Raw genomic sequence first — 23,645 nt, forward strand, 5'->3', positions numbered from 1 at the left:
TCAACTCACTTATGAGATTATTTACTACCAAAGTCATACGTAGGCACAGAAGAGGAATCTCCAAGAAATTTAGGACTGCAAGCCCAAAAGAAACAAAATGGATGAGGTGAACTGATGTGCAACCATTTCAGCATTTGCTTGCTAGTTGTTGTTTTCTTTTTTTTGTTTGTTTTTGTTTTTGTTTTGTTTTGTTTTACTGTCAGGATGAAGAGAAGAGTAAGTAAGAGAAATGCTGAACCTTCCATGAGACACACTGAACAAATTTATTAACAGTTGTTCAAAACTCTCACCATTTATACTGGTATACCTCACAGCAAGAAATGAGGTACATACATGGCAAACACTTTGAGACCTTTGAGGAGAATGAAATTAAATACAAATAATAAGGATTTCTCTGAATTAAAAATTATTTTAAGGCTTCAAAGGCATTTAACTCTGTCAGACAATGCAGCATTCAGAACACTACACAGAGAAAATATGCAAAAGGCAACATCTGAAAATGTATACTCTAGGAAAAAAACGGAGCAATTAATCTCTTGTAGATACTATATTATGCTGTGTAACAGTGTAGTTAACACCAGATTACAAATGAGAAAGGCACTACATCTGGAATGGCCTAAAAATGAAATACCACAGACTAATTCCACACTCTGAATTTTCACTATAGATACATCTTATTTGCAAGTAAATCTAACTGAAGTCTCCCCAAACGCAAGTAGAATCTGAAAATGGTCTTTTCACATAGACCAACAGCAAAAAGGCCACTTTTCTGCTGGATGAATGCTTGTTTATAGCACACAGGAATGACTGTACTATGCTCCATCTGATTGGTAATCCGACTATGGAAATCATACATTAAATCAAACAGACAGAAATGTCAGCTAGATTTAAGTAAAAATGTGTTCAGTGACTTTGAAAGTTCCCACCGGGGCATCAGATGCTTGACCAGCCAGCTCATTAAACAACATGAGAGAAGTCTAAAATTTCCTCAGAGAAAAATATGCAAGAGCAGACAAAAATCATTATCACAAAAACAATCACATTCTCACCACTTAGATAAAGAAATATGTATTTAATACTCACGCTGGGATTTATTTGGTAGACTGAGAACTTTGAAAACACTGTATGAAGTATTTATAGTATGGGCAAAGAAAATAATTACATTTGATCTTACTTCGTCCTAAAGGAAATACCGTGGTGCAGCAAAGCAGGTATTTTTCTAGTAAGTACAGACCTAGGAGAGATACACAGCATTTGCATATAGATTGCTAGCAATTGCCTGTCATGAAATCCTCATGTACCTCAACTGAAAGCAGTTTCTTTCGGGTACCTGAGAGTGATCTTTTGCTTCTCATGGAAGCCACTTATGGCTCATGGAAGCAAATTAAAGGATTTAGGCAATATGATAAGGTAATGAAAGATTCCACTAGTAAATTACCATAACAGCTTGCAGAAAACTAAGCAGAAGGATAAAGCTATTTCTGCAGATAATCATTTTAGTAGAGTTCTATTTGCTTCTGCCCAACTGTAAAAGAAAGACCATCTAAAACAAATACTAAGAATCCCCCGGAAAGATAAGATAACCCATAACTAGTAGAAATTGTAAAGCTTGTTCTTTTCTTTTTTCTTTTTTAACAAATTAACATTGGCCACCTCTACAGCAGACTGATAATCCATTAAAAAATGGATTGAAAAAACATGAGCCCCTTCACCCTATGCCAAAATACCTTCACGTAAATGCATTTCTCATACCCCAATATATTCCTTCCACTAACTTCAGCATTTATCTTCCCTTCCCTTTGTTTGCTCTTAGAAAAATCAAGCTAAAAAACTACCAGCACTAAGTCCATGCACACGGTTATGCCAAGGTTAATAAATATTAAACGTCTGTTCTAAAAAGAGATGAAGTTTGGCTGAGAACATATCTCAGAAGGTGGAATACAGGAAATGCAGGGACCCCTGATGTTAGAGAATAAGCTGGAATGAATTGCACATGATAGACTGACAAGAGCAATCACAGTCCATTCTGTGATAAGGCAGAAAAGCATCCTGAAAATCTCTTTATTCCACAAATTGCCAATAATGACTAAAGGAGAGAGCAGGAAGATCCAAACTCAGGAAGAAAAAAAAAGCGGAGAATACACTGAAATGGTTTGATCACTCCAGATTCTACATCAAATTGGTTCTTCACAATTAAGTAAATCACAGAGTTGATAGAAGACTTCAGAAATTTTAAATAATTTGTTCTACAAATAAAATCCGACAATTTTGAAATCACACAAATGATACAGAAGTCTCAGAGACAGCAATTGTAACTAAATCAATTAAGGAAGACTCAGAAAGAAAGTAAAATCACATCACTCGTCATGTGCTTTCTCCTTTTTGCATCTTGGATTGTAGTAAATTCAAAGAAAATGAAAATTTCCAATCCCCTTTTTCCTAGAAAATCTGTAACTAAAAAAGGGACATATAGAAGATCTCAAAAACTTTATGATGCATTGATAATAAACAACTGCTCTTATTCTTGAAGACAAAACACATTCTTCAAAATATTCCACCTTCCCAAAGCTGTAATGTCACATTTTTCTCCACCACATTCCAGAGGATATAAAGCATGAATATAATCCAATATACAATTAATAGCAGCTTTTTTTTTTAATGTCTGGATTTCTCTAGACAGTTAGATTTGGAGGCAGTATTTACTGCTGGTTTTGTTTCCTTTTTTTTTTTTTTTTTTTTTTAAACATGCTGGTATACTTGCTCAGATATTACCTCATATGATCTAAACAGCAGAACTAAACTGTGTTTAAAGCAGTGACCCAGTAACAAAATTTTAGTGTATACTATGAGCTGGGGAATGTGGGAGGGGAAAAAAAAAAAAATCAACTCATTTTCAATCCATCCCTCCTTATACCTAGTGGAACTTCCTGTAGACAAATAGAATGATTGACAACACTGAAAGCGAGACCTCACTGCGTGCTAAGTATAATTATTGCCATTCCAGATAACCTAGTCATTTTTGAAATCATCATCCATATTGTACAGCAGCTCAAACTCAAGTTATTGAAAAATATTTTTTTCAATACAGGGGTCTTCAGCACTCTTATTTTTGTTTTCTGAAGTTATCAGTCCCTTATTTTTCTGCAGCTGATCATTTAAATGCCAACAAAATGTTTCCAGACAAATATAAAAGCTACTGATGTATTGCCTCAACTCATGTCACAACTAATTACAGTATTCAGACACATGGCAAGAAAGGAAATGTGGATGTCAAACAATATCAGAGGTGTGTGGATTTACAAATTCAGTTTCATTCAGGTACTAAAAAAAAAACAAACCCAAAACTATTTTCAAATAGCCTGCAAAAGCAAAATCCATCTGGGGAAAGTGATAGTTAACTTCTCTTTACTTGTAAGCTTTAACTCACTCTGTAAGTCATTATCAGCTACATTCTTCTGCTTTCTATTTTGTGGGATGTACTTTTAAAAGTAAAAATGACAGCTAGATAAAGCAATCCCCCCAGCTCCATTTTGCTGCTGCCCTCTATTCTTTATTACTATGCTTCCACAAGTATGATATTTAGACAGCAGAGTAACCTACTCCACAGAAATTGAGATTTATGTCTTTATTTTAAGATATGACTGCACAATGATACTGTACTCATATGCACAGTAGACACTGTGCATATTTCTTTGGGTGACAGTGCCTGTAACAACCCTGATAACCTCAGCATGCCTCTGGCCATCCCCAAGCCGAAGAACACAGAGGAAGAGGTTTGATTTCTTCCTCAGTTCCAGCACCAGTACGGGTGAAGAGGAGTGGAAACAGAGCTGTGGCATTTATATTTCTGTAAACTAAATAAATTCCTTCAAGTGTCGCCATTTATATTCCATATCATTTTGCTGTGGTCAGTTTGCCTGGATAAAGATAGCAGAAGTGACAGAAGGATATATCTTCCAAAGCAGAAGTGTTGTCTAGAATTCTCTGCCATATAACAGGATCTTTAAAAGCAGCAGTGACGTCCAAACATTCAGCATGCTCATATCGATCTCACTTTTCCAGCTAATGATTCCTTTCATAAATCTGGAGAATAGTCTTAAAAGAAATTTATCCTGCAGTCCCACGGACAAATACCACAGATAGCTTGGAGGTACCTGAAATATGGTTGTTAACTGGTATCACAGATTCACCTTGAAAAACATTAAGATTTTCCTTCCTTGAATAACCGTATATTACAAGACTAAGTACCTATTACTAGACAAAATGACTAAGACCACCAACACTAACAAAGTTAATACTTAGCACAGTACTTCCGGAACCACAGTACAGGAAGGAAATTAAAGATGGTTAGGACAATTCTACTTGCAAAAAGACACTGAGGACAGTATGTATGTTTGATCTTCACAGACATTCGTATCCTAACACTGTTTTGTATATAGAGATACCTGGGCTTTATGACTAGAACCCATTCAGACCACTGTAAGATGTTTTTCCAATAATTTGTGAAAATTAAAAATCATCATCAACAACAACACAACCAAAACAAACAAACAAACAAAAACAAACAAAAACCAAATGCAATACAAAGGCAACATGGCTAGCAAGAATAGAAACTGAGCAGCAGAACAGAGCACCACTGAAAAATAGCTCAAGGGATAATTAGCAACTGGAATAAAAAGGCAAAATTATTCTTTAATCACAATCCCCTGAGGAGTTCATGCATATTCCTCCTCTTTCCTCTCCTCTGGATTTTTAGACACCCCTTATGCTTTCTATCATCTTTATAAGTGAAACATTTCTGTTTTATAGAAACCTGTAGAAACTCTCAGACCAAAGTGTAATTCATCTAAACTATTCACAAAGAACTAAAAGAAAGGAAACATCACTGTCATTACTGGTCAGGTCAGATGGCATTTCATAATTATTTACACAAGTTTGATAATTTAGACCAATATTGGAATACTGATATTTAAAGATGACTAGGCACCAACAGATTAGCAAAACCAAATAATAAATATATTAATTTATGAATAAATGTATAAATTCCTTTTACTACACAGTGCTCACAGTTAAGTAGTAAATGAAAAATCTAATGCTGCTCCTGCAGTTTTTATTTAACTCTCTACACTTTGCACACATCTACTGCTTAATTTGTGATCTGAACAGTATTAATTCTTTCCTTGAAACAACACAGCAACAGGTAAGATAAAATAAGATAAATCATGAAGAATAGATAGTATATGTTCTTTGCACGTAACAATTTAAAGGCACCACTATCCATAAATCCAACCATACTTTATACCTATCCTTAATTAAGGCCATTATTACTCCAGGAAATAGGTATTATTAACAAGAAAGCCTTTACTGCATGTAGTTTTTGTACTTAAAAAAGAAGCGATAATAGCAAACATTTTTTTTTAACTCAAAGTAGCCCTTAAAGCCTTCAGAAAGAATCTGAAAACACATGGCCCTCCAAAAACTTACCATTGAGCTACTCCTGTAACTTCTGTTTAAGCTACTACTGTAATTTCTATCTGTTGACCGCATGAAGCTTACAGGTTTTTTTCCAGAGGAAAAAATGTGTAACTCAAGCAAAAATAATCAGGGAAAAATTACTTTTTGAAGCCAGAATACATGTCAGAAGATAATATTGGTTTAGAGATTTCTGTTTAGCTTCAAGTTCTGAAGAAGCAGTATTGTTTTAACTTAAAAAGTAATTCCAACCTATGTTATATAAACACAGGACCATGCTCTTCTCTCATTCATGAGCATAGTAACATTGACACCAACAATCATTGTCCACTTTCAAATCACAGAGTAATGTAGGTTGGAAGGAACCTCAGGAGATTGCCTCAAAGCAGCTTCGGTGTGACTGATGTATCAGAGACTTGCACCTTAAACATCAAGGCTGGAAGTTTCACAACCTCTATGGGTTAACAGCTGCGATGTTTGACCAGCTTTATGGTTTAAAAAAAAGCAAAATTCCTTATATTTAGTCAGAGTATCACATTCTAACTCATTTCTGTTGACTCTCCCATTGAGTATCCCTGAGAAAAGTCCAACTCCATACTGTTTGAATCCTCAATCAGGCAGTTGCAGACAGAGAGATAAAGACTCTGTAGAGCCTTCTCTTCTCCAAGCTGAGCAAATCCAGTCATCTGGTTCTGCTAGCTACACTCTCTCTAGCACATCCAGGATGAGTTGACTGCCCTACTGCTAGGTGTAACACCACTAACTCACATTCAGCTTCTTCTTGAGCAACCCCAGCTCATTTTTGGTAGGGCCGCTTCCTACTCAGTACAGCCTGTACTATTTTTGCATAGAGTTACTCAATCCCAGAGGCAAGACTTTTGTACGTGCTGTTGATCTCCAGGAGGTTCGTGTCAGCACATTTTCTCCTGCCTCTGAATTGCAGCCTTCCTCTCTAGCGTGCTGACCACTCCACCAATTTGGTGCCTCTCACAAAGCTGGCAAGGGTCAAATCTATTCCATCATCCAGGTCATTAAGGAATACATTAAAGAATATTGAATGCTAGGACTGAGCCCTAAGAGATGTCAGTAATTGCTGGTTGCCAGCAAACACAACCAGTCACAACACTAAGACTAGCACCCCATTGAGATTTCTACTTCCCTTATCCCCTGACAGACGTAGGAGAAACGCAGGTCCCTAAACATACTTAAAACTGGTTAATTTACTTCAAGTTACTCCATTTACCATTCTTTTCTGCTATAATGTCTACTGAAAATATCTGACAATAATTAAGTTTTGGCAATCTAAGATCATTGCTTTCTACGCTAACATTCTACTACGGTTGGTTGATTGGGTTTTTTTTGTGGTTTTTTTTTTGTTTTATTTTTGTTGTTGTTGTTTTGTGATGTCCCTCTTACTTAATCTCTGTTTCCTTTTGTCTGACATTGCAAATTTTTTGTTTCAGCCACTGTTCTTATGCTCTATAATTACACAGAGCTTATTACAGCCGTATTCTAATTTACAATTATGGCACTGAGGTGCTATAAAAAGCATATGAAACAACAGCACGTATGACTCGGTATGTAGGACTCCCAGATGGCAACTGGAACAAAAACTAAACGTTGAAAGTGGCTGTGGAAAAGAATTATATTATTCTTTCGATCCTCAACTTTTAGGATAGGCCTCTATTAACAGTTTTCAAGGAATACTAATCCTTTAGAAGGATAAATGATTGCTACAGTTAAGCAAATTTCTTACAACTACATTTGCTTACTACTTATATATATTTCTTATAAATATACGAAGTACACAGACTGCAACATTCAAAATGCCAAGACTAAGATTACATATATTAACGGAGCAACAGAACTCTCACTCTGTCAGGGCTCCAAAGGAAACAAGCATATATTCAGGACAGAAAATGGAACATTCACTTAATAGGCTCCTGACTTAAACAGGATCTTTTATTGATGCTGTACTCCATATGACCCCTTTTAGGAAATTAAAATGTTCTTAAATGATTCAACTTTAAATACATCACAGGAGCAGGCAGAAATAGAAGTTCAGGAGAATGTCAAATCTTACACAGACAGGATATTAAAAAAAAGCAAAATGATGGTAGTAATAGTATACCAGAAGTGTATCAAGAATAAATTTAAGTCCAATAAATTTGGTTTTATTTTACATAAAAATAGCACACCACAACAATTAAAGAATAAAGATAAACATGATGAAAAGATCAATTTCTTTTTTAATCAAAAAGGCAGAAATCACATTGACTAAGACACTGCAACACTATAAGGATTCCTCTATCCTTACTCTAATACTATTAGACTATCGATTTTGCTCTTCATAATGGTCAGATTTCAGAGAAAATTTAAAACTTGAGATATATAAAAATGATACCATGACTACAATCTGAAAAAAATGTTGGTAGTTCTCCTACACAGAGATAGTGAAATTCAAGAGAGAAGTATTGAAGAGCCATGGCAGGGAAAATGAAGTGGAATGCAGGAGAGGACAAAATAATATAGAATACTGGGAGAAAAAAATGGGTATTTTAGAGAAAACAAAGAAAAGATTTCCAAAGCAAGAAGCTGAAAAAACAGAAGACATCATAGTGGTAGGGAGCATGAACTAAAGAATTTGAATGTAGACCAAAAGGAAGAAAACTACAGTAAGAACACAATCCTAGTAGCTGCAGCATTCTCTGGAGAGAAAAAAAATCTGGTTCCAAGGTAAAAGGAGGCAATTTTTTTCTTTTTGTTAAAGATTGTTTTCATTAAAGGTTCACATTTGTGATCAAAGAGCTTATATATATGTGAGTACTATCTGGTCAAGAAATCAAAGAATGAAAAATGCCTGTTCTGAGAAGAAGGGTCACCATATCTCCATCAAGTCAAACAAAACTAAATTTATCAGATCATCTCTACCACTTGAACTTAAAAGACATATCTAGAGAGTATGTGGACTAAATACCACTTACAAACAGAGAACTCCAAGTTCCTCATCTTAGATTTCCTTTTTAGTCCCTGTAGAATGCCATTAGTAGATTCTATTAGGTTATTTTAAAATAAACTGTATTGTCATATGTATTTTCATCTAAAAGATAGCAGGACAAACAGTAGTCATTGCTTTAGCTCATATTTCCTCCAGCCCTATCACTTGTCTTTCAGTGCCCACTGATGTACAGCAATCATGTAGATATGCATCAAGATGCATTTCATAGCTGCAGCGTCTCCACACCTTAATCGTAACATTATGATCTCTCATCTACTAACCACTCTTGAAAAGTAAGGTAGTGTTACACAGTTTTTTGAAAGGTACTAATTTTTCCTTTAAACAATTATTGGTTTTAAAAATTTTGCCCGTGCACACATGCAATTTAAGATAAGCACTAACTGGTGATTTTTGCTGACGTTCTTTACAGAAAGGCTGAAGACTGAATAGTCACAAAAACCAAAGCAGGACAAAGATACTGTATATGTCAAAGCTGAAGGTCATCAACAAGATCTTCAGTTATTTGTGGCCCATACCTGGCCTACAGGGAACTGTTAACAGTCCATTAACAGAGAAACATTATGCAACAGACTCATGCTCTTTGCTGCAGAAGAGATGAAGGGAGAGATACGAGCAAATCATCAGATGATTTTTATTTCCGTGGTCTTGTCTACACAGTTGACCTGATGTCATTTCTATACATAAACTTCAGTATTTTCCCCAAAGTATTTCCTGCAGTCAAGAAGTACCTACAAAATTTCCATCCCAGGAAAAGTTAACTGCAGTTCACCATCTTCATTTCCTAAAACTAGATACCTCATACAACATTGTAGTTTCATTGCCTCTTCTACTCCTTCTCCAGCTCAGTTCCTCCTTAGAACTGTACTAATACATATATGAACGCAAACACAGAATAGAAGATTTGTAACTCACCATCTTTTTTTTTTTTTTTTTTTTCAATCTGTCCTCCTACTATAACCAGCTGAGTAGCTTTAATATAGAAACACTTGCACAGTATTGAAGATATCTGCCTTATACAGCAACGCAGCATGTGATACAACTTTGCACATTACTTCGAAGGTAAGCATGAAGTACTAATAGTCTTCTCATCAGAATAAATTTAAGTAATCCTAATTCTGAACAACCACAAGTGACAGTAATCTAGATTACGTATTCTAACACAAGCTTGTGGTTTTTTTTTAATTACCATGCTTATCACTTCTTTTGGTAGGATTCTCAGGGTTTCTGTTAACAGCTGAACAATTAAATGTAGGAGATGGAAGAAGAAAAAATCTTGGATCTGCTTATCTATTATTTTCAGAAAGCTATGCCAGCATCCTGCATCAGATGACAGCCAACTCTGTACCACAGTGAGAATGGCACTCCGCCACAACCAATAAACCATGCTGAGAGGGAAAGCATGTTGGCAGGTACTCAGTATGAAGACAGTTATGTTACAAGCAGCCAGCTCAGAGCGCAGACGGAGCACCTTTATACTTGCTCATCTCTATTTGGCAAAAAGGAAATAGTATGGCACAATGTAATTTGTATGAATTATGCACTTTAATTATAATATGTAAATAATACGCTGCATGTTATACCAGCGCAGTTAGAAACAGTGCGTTAACTTCTCCATGAGAATAATTTAAATTAATAAAGACTAAGAAAGTTTGACTCATTTATACCAGTTTGAGATCTTTCTTATAAAACTGGGTTAAGGGCTACCTGGTAATGCATCAGTGAAAGCTTTCAAAGACAATCAGAGGACTGGAGCACCTCCCCTACAGGGACACACTGAGAGAGCTAGGGCTCTTCAGCCTGGATAAGAGAAGGCCCTGGGAAGGGAGCTCATAGCGGCCTTCCAGCACCTAAAAGGAGCCTACAGGAAAGCTGGGGAGGGACTTTTTATAAGGGCATGTAGCGACAGGACAAGGTGAAACGGCTTTAAACTGCAAGAAGGTAGATTTAGACTAGATATTAGGAAGAAATTCTTTACTGTGAGGGTGCTGAGACACTGGAATAGGTTGCCCAGTGAGGTTGTGAATGCCCTCACCCTGGAGGCGTTCAAGGCCAGACAATATAGGGCTTTGAGCAACCTGGTCTAGTGAGTGGTGTCCCTGACTGTAACAGGGAGGATTGGAACTAGATGATCTTAATGGTTGCTTCCAAACCATTCTATGATTCTACGATCTGCTTTTTCGTTCATCATGGCATTAGGGTTTCCTCATGTTTGACAGATACTTTTAGCCCCACTTGATCCCTTAACACATAAGTTATTCACTCAGTATTTCCATTAATCACAATCAGTACTGAATATACACACAGAAAAATCACTCTTAGTACTTTATATTAATATTTACATTATAAAACAAAATCTAGTCTTATTTCATGATGTATCTTTCCTTTAGCAAACTAATCAGCAACAGTGATCACAGAGTGTTATTTTCTACTGCTTCAAACACAACCTCTATGAAATTAAGCTTTAAGAAATGCCCTCGATTATTAGACTCTGGTCAGCATGACTCACTTTTAGCAATTCCTCCATGAACAATCTTCTCTCCCCCTATCTAGCACAAAACCCTTCAGCCGTTTTCTTTCTTATCTCAAATATGTGGAACATACAGTATGATAGCTTTCTGCAGAGATTGTTAGATTTTTCACCTGTAAGCCTCATACTTCAGGAGATGGCTTCTTCTCTCCCACTAGGTTGTTATAAGAGTTTTACAAAAGATTGTTTAAAAAAAAAAGGAGGTAGACCTGCTGCTGATCTGAAAAACGCAATCATACCAGGTAATATTATATCTAGTAACTTCCATTAGTATTTTCTTCAGTGTATTTTAAAACATAGCAACAGAAGCAGATGTAAAATCTGAATAGTACAGATAGATACCACGTACATATGAATGCAGTATTTGACCATTCACTCCTCTTCCAGAATAACAAAACGCCAAAAGATTTTCTGCAACCGCCTTTTTTCAAGAGCAGTTTTTGCTGACATAGAAGGGACAAGTGCCATCAGGAAAGTCCCTGTTTGCTGAAGAACATCACTTCTGGAAAACATACATCAATCAGCCTTCTTGTCATATATTTTTCAGAGAATGTTCTTTGCCATTACTCAATTCGTCTGTGTCTCAGGAAGCACATATTCCTTTGTAACACTGTAATTATAGATGCAAATGATGCCTAACCTCTTTGTTTTTATACTTACAGTTCTTGTCCTAATATATTACCAGTTTCAAAACTGGTATTTTAAAATAATTTTTGATTACTGAAGTTTCAGTGATTTCTTTTTCCTTCTCCACAATTCTAACATAGGGATTCTGAAACCCACTGTATTAGAGATACGTTCATGATTTTGAAGGTCTTTTCTGACCTAGATGATTCTATGATTACAGAGCATAGGGTGACAGAATTGCTTGTCTATTAAGGTAGCCAATAATCTGAGAAAGTAAAAACCTGGGGTGAAAAAAACAGGCAGCTGCCTTGTGCAGAACAACAGTACTTATAACAAAAACTATGACTTAACATGTCAAAGTAACAAAAAAAATCATAACCTTGAGAAGGCTCTGCCCACAATGCCACAGCTTTGAAGTGAAGAGGAATATTAAGACAAAGACAGAAAAAAAAAAAATGTGAAGAATAAATACGCCTCTGATAAACTAAGGAACTTTCAATTAATAAGGAAAGACAGCTCTCATTAATGTTTTACACTGCTGCAGAAATGAGATTTTGGACAGAAACAGTTGTAATTCATTTGAAGTTAGAGTATTAAGAACTGATAAAATTGGTTTGTTGTTGGGAAATTAAAGTATTTCAAATCTTCAGTTGAGATGCCACTGAAACAAATTTTAAGGGATGATACTACTGCATTACAGAAATAGAAAGGCATTTCTACGTATTGCTAGCATTACCACAGATTACTTGTATCCTTTCGCAATATGTCAGTATATTAAGCTATACAGAAATATCCAATCTGGAGAATTAATAAAAAGCTTGGATACTGATAACCGTGCAGCCACAGTGAGACCTAAGTAAAAACTATGACAAAATCTTACTGAGTCTACAGTAAGCTCTGTGTTGCAGCTATAATGACCACTACCAATATTTTTAAAATAGGTTGTGTGTGTCTATACATGCAGCACTGTGTGCATAATGTTTGTTCCCTCATTTCCACCAGGAAAATATAAAAGATAATAGAAATTGTGACCAGAAAGAAGAGCTCTAGCTCTTGACCATGGTCAGTTGCACAGAAAGAAAAATAAAGCCTTTTTGTTTGACCAAAAATAGACTGGGTATATATATATGAAAAGGGTTAAGAGTACAAGAGCTAAAACACACAGCTAATGGGGTGACTATATTGAATAACTGTTTTGTAGCTGAGAATTTGCTGTATCAAATAGTGTTGCTGTGCTCTTTGTATCAGTTGTAGTTTCCACAGAAATAAATAGAAGGCATTACTTTCGGAGCAACTTCTGTATAAAAACAAAAACATTTCCAAGCAGCAAATTTCATATCTCAATGACAGAGTCATTCCTAAGATTTGCAGCTAAGACTTCCTTTACATCTGAAACCTGGAGTTCTATTACAGCCTGCGAGAAACAGCTTATTCGTTTTCCCTGCTAACTTAATCTATATGCAAATACGTACACAAATTCAATAGAAGCCTTGTCTAATTAAGCACTCCCTTCAAGTATTTATAGCTTTGACAAAATGTATCCTGTTCTATGAAAAGACTCATGTCCAGGGAGAAGAAGCATTTCAGAAGAGCATTTAGTCATTTTCAGTAGTGAGTCTAAAGGAGAGAAAATTTCTCCTGTATAATAAATTATTACAACTCCTGTGCTGAGAGTGCCTCTGTTATTGGGAGTTCCAAATTTAACTTCAGCCATGTTGGGGAAGCCTGCTCTGCTCTCAAGGGCAATTTGTCATTGACTCCATGCAAAAATGTTCGAAGTTCACCTGTGCTCCATTTCTCATGAAATGATTATGTCTGCAGTAAGAATATAACTGCCACACCAGCCCTGTCTAAAAGTCCACACAACTCAATACACTGTTTCAGGAATTGAGAAACAAGTGCTTAGGGAATAAACATATAGCATTAAGCATTACTTGTTCTCTGGTGCATGCTTCTTGCCTCCTACTGCCTTCATTTCCAGAGCTTTGCTGAGCTAGAAGATGCAGGAATGTGATTAATAGTGTAGGTACAACAATCTCATCCACCTTTTCTTTAAAAAACAAACAAACAAAGAAACAAAAAACAATCATTTATACTTAAAGTTTCCACATGTTACACAAGTTATGAAATATTCAGTTCAGCTAAACTTGAGTATGTATTTTTATTTTTTCAAAATCTGCCGTCTCGATTTTTTTTTTTGTCAAAACTTCTGAACTCTGAAATATGGTGAATAATTCTTTTTTTTTTTTTAATCTTTACGCTATTCATTCTGCATACCTCCACTACAATTTGTTTCTTAGCTAAGTAGAAAAGTCTAGTAAAGTTCCGTAATCATTGCCGATCTGTTTGTTCCAATAAACAACATTCATCCATTTAAAACTTAGTTTCAGAACAAATGAGCAGAAGGAAACAGCCCCTCACACAGAAGGCTGCAGATCCCATGAGCACAGAATTCCCTGAACACATTAGGAGAAAGGCCCTGTGCTAGCAGGCCTCAAGCAGCACCAGTTTGGAGTGCCCGGCCACACAGCAACCATCTTATGCACCATCGGGCACCAAGGCGAACCACCCATACCTCAGCAACGCTGGGGCCACGCAACCTCTGCTTCCACAGCACCTTCCTTGTTTCCTGGGTTGGCTCAGAAGTCCCTCAAATTCTGGGCCACCTCACAGCACTGCGGCAGCAAAAGAAAGGAAACTCCTTTGCAAAATTTGGAAGCCATATTTTGAGAGAAGACAAAATAGTAGAATAAATCTACTATTTGTAGGTAAAGTTGACACAGATCTTTGTAGAGGTTAAAGGCGACTCCTTTGGGGTACAGTATAAAGAATAATTAGTTGAAAATTATTAAATGTTTTAAAAAAATAGGTACTGTTGTGATATTCTGCTTTGCTAGACTGCTGCAAAGGTTTTGCTTAAGATGGATGAGGAGGGTACTATATGTTTATGAGTCATTAAGCCAAAAGAGACATAGAAAAATGCACACAATATTAGCAGTTTTTGCTACAGTCTGCCTATGGGTCTTGCATGTTGAGAAAATTATTTTCTTGAAACGTAATAGAGAAGATTAGAGAAAGGGGATTTCTCTTAAATAATCAGTATGCTTAAACGGCAAGCCCCTTTCAGAAGGTTTGTAGGAAACAGGGGCATGGGGACTTGTTCAAAAAAATTGTAGGTAACGATCATCAACAACTGTTAGCTTCCTTCAAGAGAAGATTGATATGGTTAGATTCTACATTCGCAGATTTAAAATTGTATTCGTGAAGTCTCCAATCCTGCAGAACAGCTTGTGCCTTTCATTAGATAAATAATCAGCGTTCTTCAAGAACTACCTCATCGTCTTCAGAGGACTGACTGTCAGTCATTAACATTATGAAACAACTTCTAAAAGTCTCTTAGCTAGTTTCCAAAAGAAGTATCTATCTTCTCCTTACATGAAATACAACAAGGCAGTGATAAAGATGACTTTTGTCATGACTTCTAGCTTCTACTGTTAGCAAGTCGGATTCAATGTTCAAACAAGAATATCTACCACAGACCTGATAAACTCCTATATTATTAATGTTTTGACTGTTTAATACTGTTGCATGGAGAGTAAAAAATTTCTTCTCATGGCTTTTGTGAAGCAAGTATTTTTTTAATTATTATTATTTTTTTTTTTTAAGTTTCTGCATAGGTATTAAAACATCTTCAGTTCTCCTGTCAGAAATTAGCTATTCTTTCTGTTTTGATTTATACAGTATTTCTTTTTCATTAACATCAGATAATATGAAGAAATATGAAACATGGTTAAGATACGAAGACATTTTGCTAAAAAAGAAGGAAGCTACTCAGGGCATCTCAGATCTTGTTCAGCACAAAGAAGCTCTTAAGATGTTTCCAAACAAATGGATGTCAGTGAATATGTGCAGCTGCAGTTAGTGATTTTCACAGAGAGTTTAAAAGCATCCTCCTTTCTGTATAAACATTTATTTTACAAACTAGATGTCTATACGTAGGCTAGAGCTCAAAGGAACATCTTATAAAGTGACAGAAGAGCTAAAACTTAGAAACATCTACACCAAGATTTTCTGCTTGAATTAGGTGGATGTATGTACTTAATCCTCTACTGAGCTGATGGGGTTCATGCTTCAGAGATGTATTTAAAGTAAAGTTACCTAAAGTAACAATTAAAAGAAATTTAGAATTAATTTAGAACGCTACACTGAATGATCTACTTGACTGAGGAGTGGAAGAAAGAGGGCAACTTTCTTCTGCTTCCAAGTGAGGAATGAAATCAACTGCTCAACATCCTGTCTGTACTTGAATGCCAACTCCTGTCTTGCTACAGTGCCTCAAAGATCTTCCCACAGAAGCATGACTTTGCTAGCATTTTAGGCTGTTCAACTGCATTTTACTTCAGCTGAATGTAATTTGAAGAACATCTGCACCATCAACAACCAGACTGTGTGGTTGTCTGTAGCTCTGCTGTTTAGGACCGTTCATGGAAAGACACCTATAGTCTTCTAATGTAGATCAAGCTCACCTGTGGAATTCAAAATTCTAAATATCTTTCGTGTGTTATTTGACTGGTAGGCAGGCCTGGAGTGTCTGTATCACCTAAACCAAAATCATAGTCTTGAATATTATTACCTACAATAAGTTGCCTGTAAAGCAATTGTAATAATTTCTACTGTTTTTTGGTCATACTAACTGTGCTGATGCAAAGCTGCATGAAAGCATGCTTTCTTTTTTCCTAGAAGAAAGGAAAACAAATGCATTTCCAGCTCTATGAGTATCTGTAGGATCATATATATGTAGACTACAACCTGCACAGCCCTTCCTGACATTCTCAGAAATAGATTATTTATCATACTGACACTGAATTTTTTCCAACTATCCAAACAATCTCATCTGCTACACAGTGAACTAATTCCTTCTCATCAACCAAAAAGAAAAGGCTCTAGTATTATTTATATACCGTAGGCAATTCATACTTCCTTTTTTCCACTGCTTCACTCTAAACTAAATTACACAATATATTGCATTTTGTCTTCTCCTCTTGCCCTTCTGTTACACACCTCTGTATCTTTCTCAAAGGTTTGTTTCCAAAACTGGACATTGTACACAGTATGAACATCAGCTTATGCGGTGAATAAAGAGCATTAAAATCTCTAATCAGCTTTCTAGTTGAACTTCCAATCAATATTTTAATGAAATTCAACTTTTCTGTAATTAACTACAAAATGTGATTGAAATGTACAATGCCGAATGCTTCCTTCTCCCACAGCGACTCAGTAAACTCCATGTTTTATGTTTATTTGATACACATTTTTCTCAAGCAGTATTTCTGTTTATTTTCATTGACAGAGTAGGATACATACAAATAGAAAGAAACGTTCAATATCCTAGTTTGTGAAGTACAGTATTACCAATGATGAGAGAACTGAATGCAGATGAAGTTTACAGAGTCCATACAGCTCGAGCTGATAACTCATTTGCAAAGAAAAAAACAACAAAAACCCCAAACTTACCCTGATAGTTAAGCACAGTAGATAAAATTCAGATATTAATTCCCAAGCCCCACAATGCTATCAGTGCAGAGTCTCATTTCTGTGTAAAGCCACACTTTCAGCCCTGCAGAAAAATCATCCATTTTGATAGCTTCCTACAATAACAGAAGAGACATTCTGTCTGCAATGGAGCTAGAAGTGACAAACAACAAGGAAGATGCCAATGCAGTCTAGAACACTATCAAACAGCTAACTCTCACAAGAGATAGACACCATTCAAAATGCATTTTACATGATGTATTAAGCCACCCTAATATAAAACCAAACTTTTTTTTGCTATACTATGCTCTGTGTATGTATTACACTATATTTCTACCTCAAATGCTTGCCTGCTATTAATGTGATTTCCTGTTAAAAGTATACACTAATAATATATTTGCATGCTAATCAGCCCAAATCCTTTTGCACTCTTTGTTAAACTACTTTATTAATGTCATACATTACAAATGCAATGCAAACCTTTAGAGAGACAGACTCACTTAAAGAGAGAGCACCAGAATTTCTTTATGAAAACCTGATTACAATGAAAAGAGACAGTTGATCTACAAAGTGAACAAACACCAAATAAATCCTAAACTGTAGAAATTAAACTGTTAAGAGGAAGAACATTGTTATTTCAGCTATCACTATAGGTGAAAATTTTAGCCAAGTTCTCTAAAGCTTTTAATTATACTTCATTTTATTTCAGAAAAGGTTAAACCATATTTCCAACTGACACTGTAATTCTTCAGCCCTACACTGTCCTTTTGCATTCCTCCTGCATTACAAAGGATTCAGAAATCTTGGCACCTTAAGAGTCAGCTACAAAAGACTGGGCTGAAATTATAGTCTTACCTGTAAAGTTTCTTTACCTTTAAAGATTCATTCATGCAATTACACATTTTGCAAGATCTCTTAACAAATACTCAGCAGTAAAGGGTAAGAGTGTCTACTTGGAAAGACAAAACCAAGTATATATACTTCTAATGGGGGTTGCCCAAAGAAGCTACGGATACCCCATCCTTGGTGATGTTCAAGGCCCTCTTGGATGGGGCCTTGGGCAGCTTGATCTACTGCATGGCAACCCAGTCCACAGCAGGGGACTGGAACTGGATGTGCTTTAAGATCCCTTCTAATCTAAGCCATTCTACGACTCTGCAATTCCAGAAAGAAGCATTTGTTGCATTCAACAGTCCTTGAGAACTAGCAGATGCTTTCTGACTTTATTCCATCTTTCAAAGTGAGTGATAAAAAGGGCACTTTGAAGTCACTTAAGCTTCTGCGGTACACACAACAGAAATACACTGAATTTATTCTGTAGATTACAATAATCTATTACAACGTTCTTCTTGTATGTTATGGTCAGGAAAGGAAGCTAGAAGATTTTCATCATTTTTGTAAATGGCAAGGAAGGAAAATCATCATTCAACACAAAACACAATCCATCCTTTCTGAAGGGTGCACAGGCGCAAAACCAAAACAGAGTAGCATAGTAGCCCGCTTGCGGTGCAAACTACATGTATAATTATCAAAGGGAAAATAAAACACCTCAAAGACAAAATTTGGTTGAAAATGAGGTCATTTGAACTAGTCTAGATTTTGACACTTAGATAGTAATTACTAAAAACGTACTTTTTGCATTCAGTCAGTCTCAAGCAATAATTAATTCTATTTGTCCACTGTACTTTCATTAATAATCAAAAATTAAACAGTACGTAGAAATTTTCCAAGAATGCATGTATGTACGCATGTATGTCATTTATCAAGATGTCAAAACAGATTCTGCATCTACCTCAATTACTAAAAATCCCCTGTAACTGAAACAAGAATGTGCACTGCTAGCATAAATGCCCATCATGTTAGGACCAACTGTAGAACGCACTATCACTCTTGCTAAGGAGATGTAAATTTTTCCCCTTCTTCCCTTTCTTTCCCAACAGTTAGTATACTTGCACACAGTAGCAAGCAAATCTTCAGCCAGTACTAAAGTTAACTGGAGAAAAAAACCAAAAGTTTGACAAAATGTCAAGTCTTGCTCAGAGCTCATGAGATTGAGGTTTATTTTAGAGGAAGATATCATACTAGGATGAAGACCACTAGTCTTCCAGTCTTCCATGAGTAAAAATAAGATCATATGCTTGTACATTCAAAATAAGTAGCAGAAAAATAAATGAGTATCAGTTGTACGTAGAGATAAGTGGCAATAACATAATTACTTCATAATCTACTGATTTATATGTGGTTCAGTCTTCAACAAAGACAAATGACTTTGTATATGCTCTTTCTCCACAGAAATACCAGCATGCACAATCTGTTACCTCTGATGAATGCTCTTTGTACCCTTTGCTGTAAATGCTCACTTGATGTTAGTCTATGATCAGAAGTAGGTAGAAAACATGGTTTTAATAATATGTGCCTGTATTGAAGTCTAACAACTTGGCAAGCATATTATCATTAAAACAGTAAGTGAACTTCATTATAATACTACTGATATAATTACAAAACTACTCACAATGATATCATGAAGTTTTTCTTTGCTTAGCAATAAGAGCCAGATACTCACAAAGAAGGGTCCTGGACCAGATCTTTAAGGTTTATCCCACTACGATCCTCGGCAAGGTTCCTGAAGCAACTGTCACTCACTAAAAAAAATAGAAATAAAATTAAAACAAAACAAAACAAAACAGAGAAACAAAAGAGGTGGAAATTTAAAAATGAAATATGGCTCTATTGATTAGTTAATAAAGTTTTTTGGTGTTAAGTGTAATTTGACATTCATATATAAGGTCTGATGTTCAGTCACATTTCAACAAATTTTAAGGTAAGTCATCTCAATGGAAAGTGATAAACAATCTATCACAATATATAAAGAAATAAATGTTTACAAGCTGATGTCCTTAACACTTCTACATCTCTGGGTAAAGTATATTTCAAACACTACACTGTATGTGGATACTGATAGACCTAATCCTTAATCATGCACAGCTCTGTATTCTTTAGCTAATCAGGAGTGAGTTGCTATGTTTTTAATCAACATACAAAGTTCAATAGCTATATTTACAGGAAAAATTAAAGAAATTGAAAAAAAAATTAAAAGATAATAATGTATTTTGGTTTTCTTCATTACATTAATGTGGTGATTACGCTCTGAAACTCCTTTATGTTTGCTAATTATCTCAGCACAGGTATTCTTTTCAAACATGTACCCACTTCTCTCAATGGGACAGTCAAATTTGTGAGGTGGAAATAAAGTTGTAGCACAAGCACTGCAATAAATCAGCATCAGTTCAAAGAAATTATAGGTTTTTATGATTATACCAAGACTTTCTGAAAAACAGAGGTTGTGACGTGACAAAAATCAACGTAAAGAACAGTTTCCCCTAGTAATTGAGATAACCTGCCAGACTGAGTAAAGTTCATAAGAAATGCAATACTGCTCACTTTCTGATTTAGAACACAGCCTCGCTTATAGTTGATGAAAGGGAATGCATTTAAAACCATCTGCAAAAGCATGTGTTCCTGCTGCTCTCTAAATGCGAGAGACTCTCTCTCTGATTTACATCTATGAGTATTCATGTGCACCATCAACATTGTAAAAAATGCACATCACTCCTAAAATATGTTCTTTATTTGCACAGAGTAAGATGCACACTGTGATAGCCCTACCCCCTGCTGCCTACACACCTCAGCAGCCCACAGTCTGTCAGGATGATGGTAAAGACAGAAGCTGGAGAAAAAGCCTCCAGAAGGGGCTGGGGTATCTGAGAGAAAGTGCCAACTAGAACTCTCTCCCAGCTAACAGTATATGGCACTAACTTCAAGGTTTACCCTCTCCACACTTCAACACCGTAACAACCAGTGGTTCCAGAAAGCCCTTCAGGGCACTCCTATACCAAAGCCACTAAGAGGCTCTTGTCTTTGAGGCAACTGCCACACATCTTCCATCAAACATCCAGCAGCATGTCCAGGACTCCTGGCTCATTCCTCCAGAGGCAATCTCTACACTAAAATGAAATTTAACTGCAGTGAGCCAGCAAGAGCGGCATAGGGGAATGAAGCTCCCCTTGAACACATTGGGCCTTCAGAAACCTTTAATTTCCTTGTCCACTACTGCATTAAAAAAAAATCTCAAACTGCTGAGCTAAAGGAGCAAGTCAGAGATCAGCAGAATCACAAACAGCCTATACTGTAAATTTTATGTGACAAAAACAGTGCCATAAGCTAAGAGGTCTAGCTTGTATTTGTCTCTTGCCAAGTTCAGCAATGAAAGGAAGCACAATATTCTGACTACTGGTTACTGGTTAAATCCTACACGACTGATGTATTGATGCGTCCCTATACAGCACAAATAACAATGGTGGTCAATAATGGTTTTTTTCCACTACTGACAATTCAAGCATTTCTAAAGCATTAAAGATTTAATCTAAATCTGATGCCTTTTTTTCTACTGTTTCCTCCATATCCCCTCATTGAAAAAAATCAACTGAAGACACAGGACAATTGATCTAAAAGTTTCCTTAAATGTGGAAAAAGTAACAACAAAATTATTTCATCAGTAAAAGTACCCGTTATTATATAAATCAAGCACTTCATAAAAAAAGATGTGTTTGAAATAAACATTTAAAATGAAAGCCTACATTTGACAATGGCTGTCCTTTTCTTACTGATCTAAGCTTAATTATTATATTATATATAATACAATTTTTATGAATGAAGATTAAAACCTTTAAGCTTCCCTTTTGTTGGCAAAGTTAGTCAAAAAGACTAACTCAACATGAATCAAGTATATGCACACTTTGAAACAGGTCTCAATTGCATCTCCTCTTTTTCTTTTTTTATTGTAGTAGAGCCAGAACACCAAGAAGCTGCTAATTTGCAAGCGAGCTTTTTCTTAGCCTACCAGGCAGAATCAAAAAACATTGATGCCTCAGCTAAATTTCAGAGATATCAAACCCACTTCCAAGAATCAAGAAGTTCGAGCATTTTGGTTAACATTCACCAAAATAAAATTTCTGAAAAACAAATTTGACTATAATCTCTAGTTAAATCTCTGGCATTGACAGCAACAGGAGAGTTTGCCGTGTATGAAATAACAGCAGAACAGTGCTGGACTAACAGCTCTCACAGGAATGCTTTGGAGCACTTCACCAACCTGCCTACAAGCACAGTCACAGTCACTCACACCCTTGCAAGCTAGCTCTAGCACAGAGGTAAGCACAAATGTTCACAGTAAACATGAGATTGAAACAATCAACCAAAATGGTTAATGCTTTTCTCAGTGCTTTAGAAACTGTAAATCAACACTACGTCTGTTTTTAAAATGGTATACTCTGATGGAAATGCAAGCTTAAAGAAGACAGCAGGCAAAACTGTGTTTGCTGGCATAGCACAAAGGTCAGAATGATCAGATATGATCAAGAGTGCTTAAAGGTAAAAAAAAAAAAAAAAAAAAGGCAGGAGAAAACCACATCACTGCTACAAATTGCACCACATACACAAAGGGCGCATCTAGCTCCTTGTGCTTAAAAAGCAATCTGAGAGAATTTTGAATGCAACATCTGAATGAACACACAGCCCAGGATTTTATTGCCTTGTTTTAAAATTTAAATTATCATTTTTACTTTTTAAGTCCCCAAAGTTTGCAAAGGTGGTTATTTTATGCAGTTTTCATTTCAGATTTAAATGGTTCTGTCCAAACTTTTTTTTGTTTGTTTGTATGAACAAGATTTAAATTTGTCTTTATAAGCACCATTTAAAGAAATCACTTTTCACTATTAAAGTTGTACATATGGTTGACTTCAAAACATAACAAAAGACTGTTTCTTTTGTTTGGGTTTTAGAATGTGAAAGGCAACTGTTTTTTTCCTCAGATGTCACAATATCTTTCCTTAAAAACCCATTCCCCTGCAGACACAGAATTCCTGCCCTATTGGCATACCTTATGAATGTAAAGATGGATGCTCCTACCATTAAAATACATTTAAGGCATCTCAACTGCCCAACTGAACAGTTCACCAGAGATGAATATCCTGCTTGAACCCTTTTTTCTCTGCTACTGTCATTTTTTTCAAGTGACTGCATGTCAAACTGAAAACATACGTAAAAACAAATGGCATATTAGAGAAATTTTGTAGCACCTTCACCAGATCTATTGCAGAAGATAGAAAATTAATTATAGGAGCATACTACTTGCATCTCTGCACACAAATCTTTGTGACATTTTTATAGAATGAAAGAAACTGCTTGTCTGCCTGCAAATTGCAAATGCTTGTAACTGCTACAAAAATACGTTGTTTGTGAGTGGCAAAAAATAATGCAGACTGGTTTCCTGAGAATTCACTATTGGCTAGTGGGAGTCCTTATTGCAAGAAACAACATGAATCATAGAATCATTTGAGTTGGAAGAGACCCTTAAAGATCAACTAGCCCAACTCCCATGCAATAGACAGGGACACCTACAACTAGATC

The 23,645-nt window shown here is 35.9% G+C and overlaps 1 protein-coding gene across 13 annotated transcripts in view; it reads right to left on the minus strand.

Moving 5' to 3' along the window:
• Nucleotides 1–23,645, minus strand: part of GPHN (gephyrin) — a 264,503-nt gene that overhangs the window by 162,424 nt on the left and 78,434 nt on the right. For 12 of the 13 annotated variants that reach the window (XM_090141191.1, XM_090141188.1, XM_090141189.1 and 9 more), the window contains exon 2: nucleotides 19,741–19,819. In XM_090141191.1, coding sequence (XP_089997317.1) covers nucleotides 19,741–19,819 — 79 coding nt within the window. Of the gene's footprint in view, nucleotides 1–19,740; nucleotides 19,820–23,645 lie in introns of those variants that run through there. The other variant, XM_090141181.1, reaches the window with a different exon arrangement.

The sequence above is a fragment of the Phasianus colchicus genome, chromosome 5 (assembly GCF_987193195.1).
Source record: "Phasianus colchicus chromosome 5, bPhaCol1.hap1.1, whole genome shotgun sequence".
Lineage (NCBI taxonomy): Eukaryota > Metazoa > Chordata > Aves > Galliformes > Phasianidae > Phasianus > Phasianus colchicus.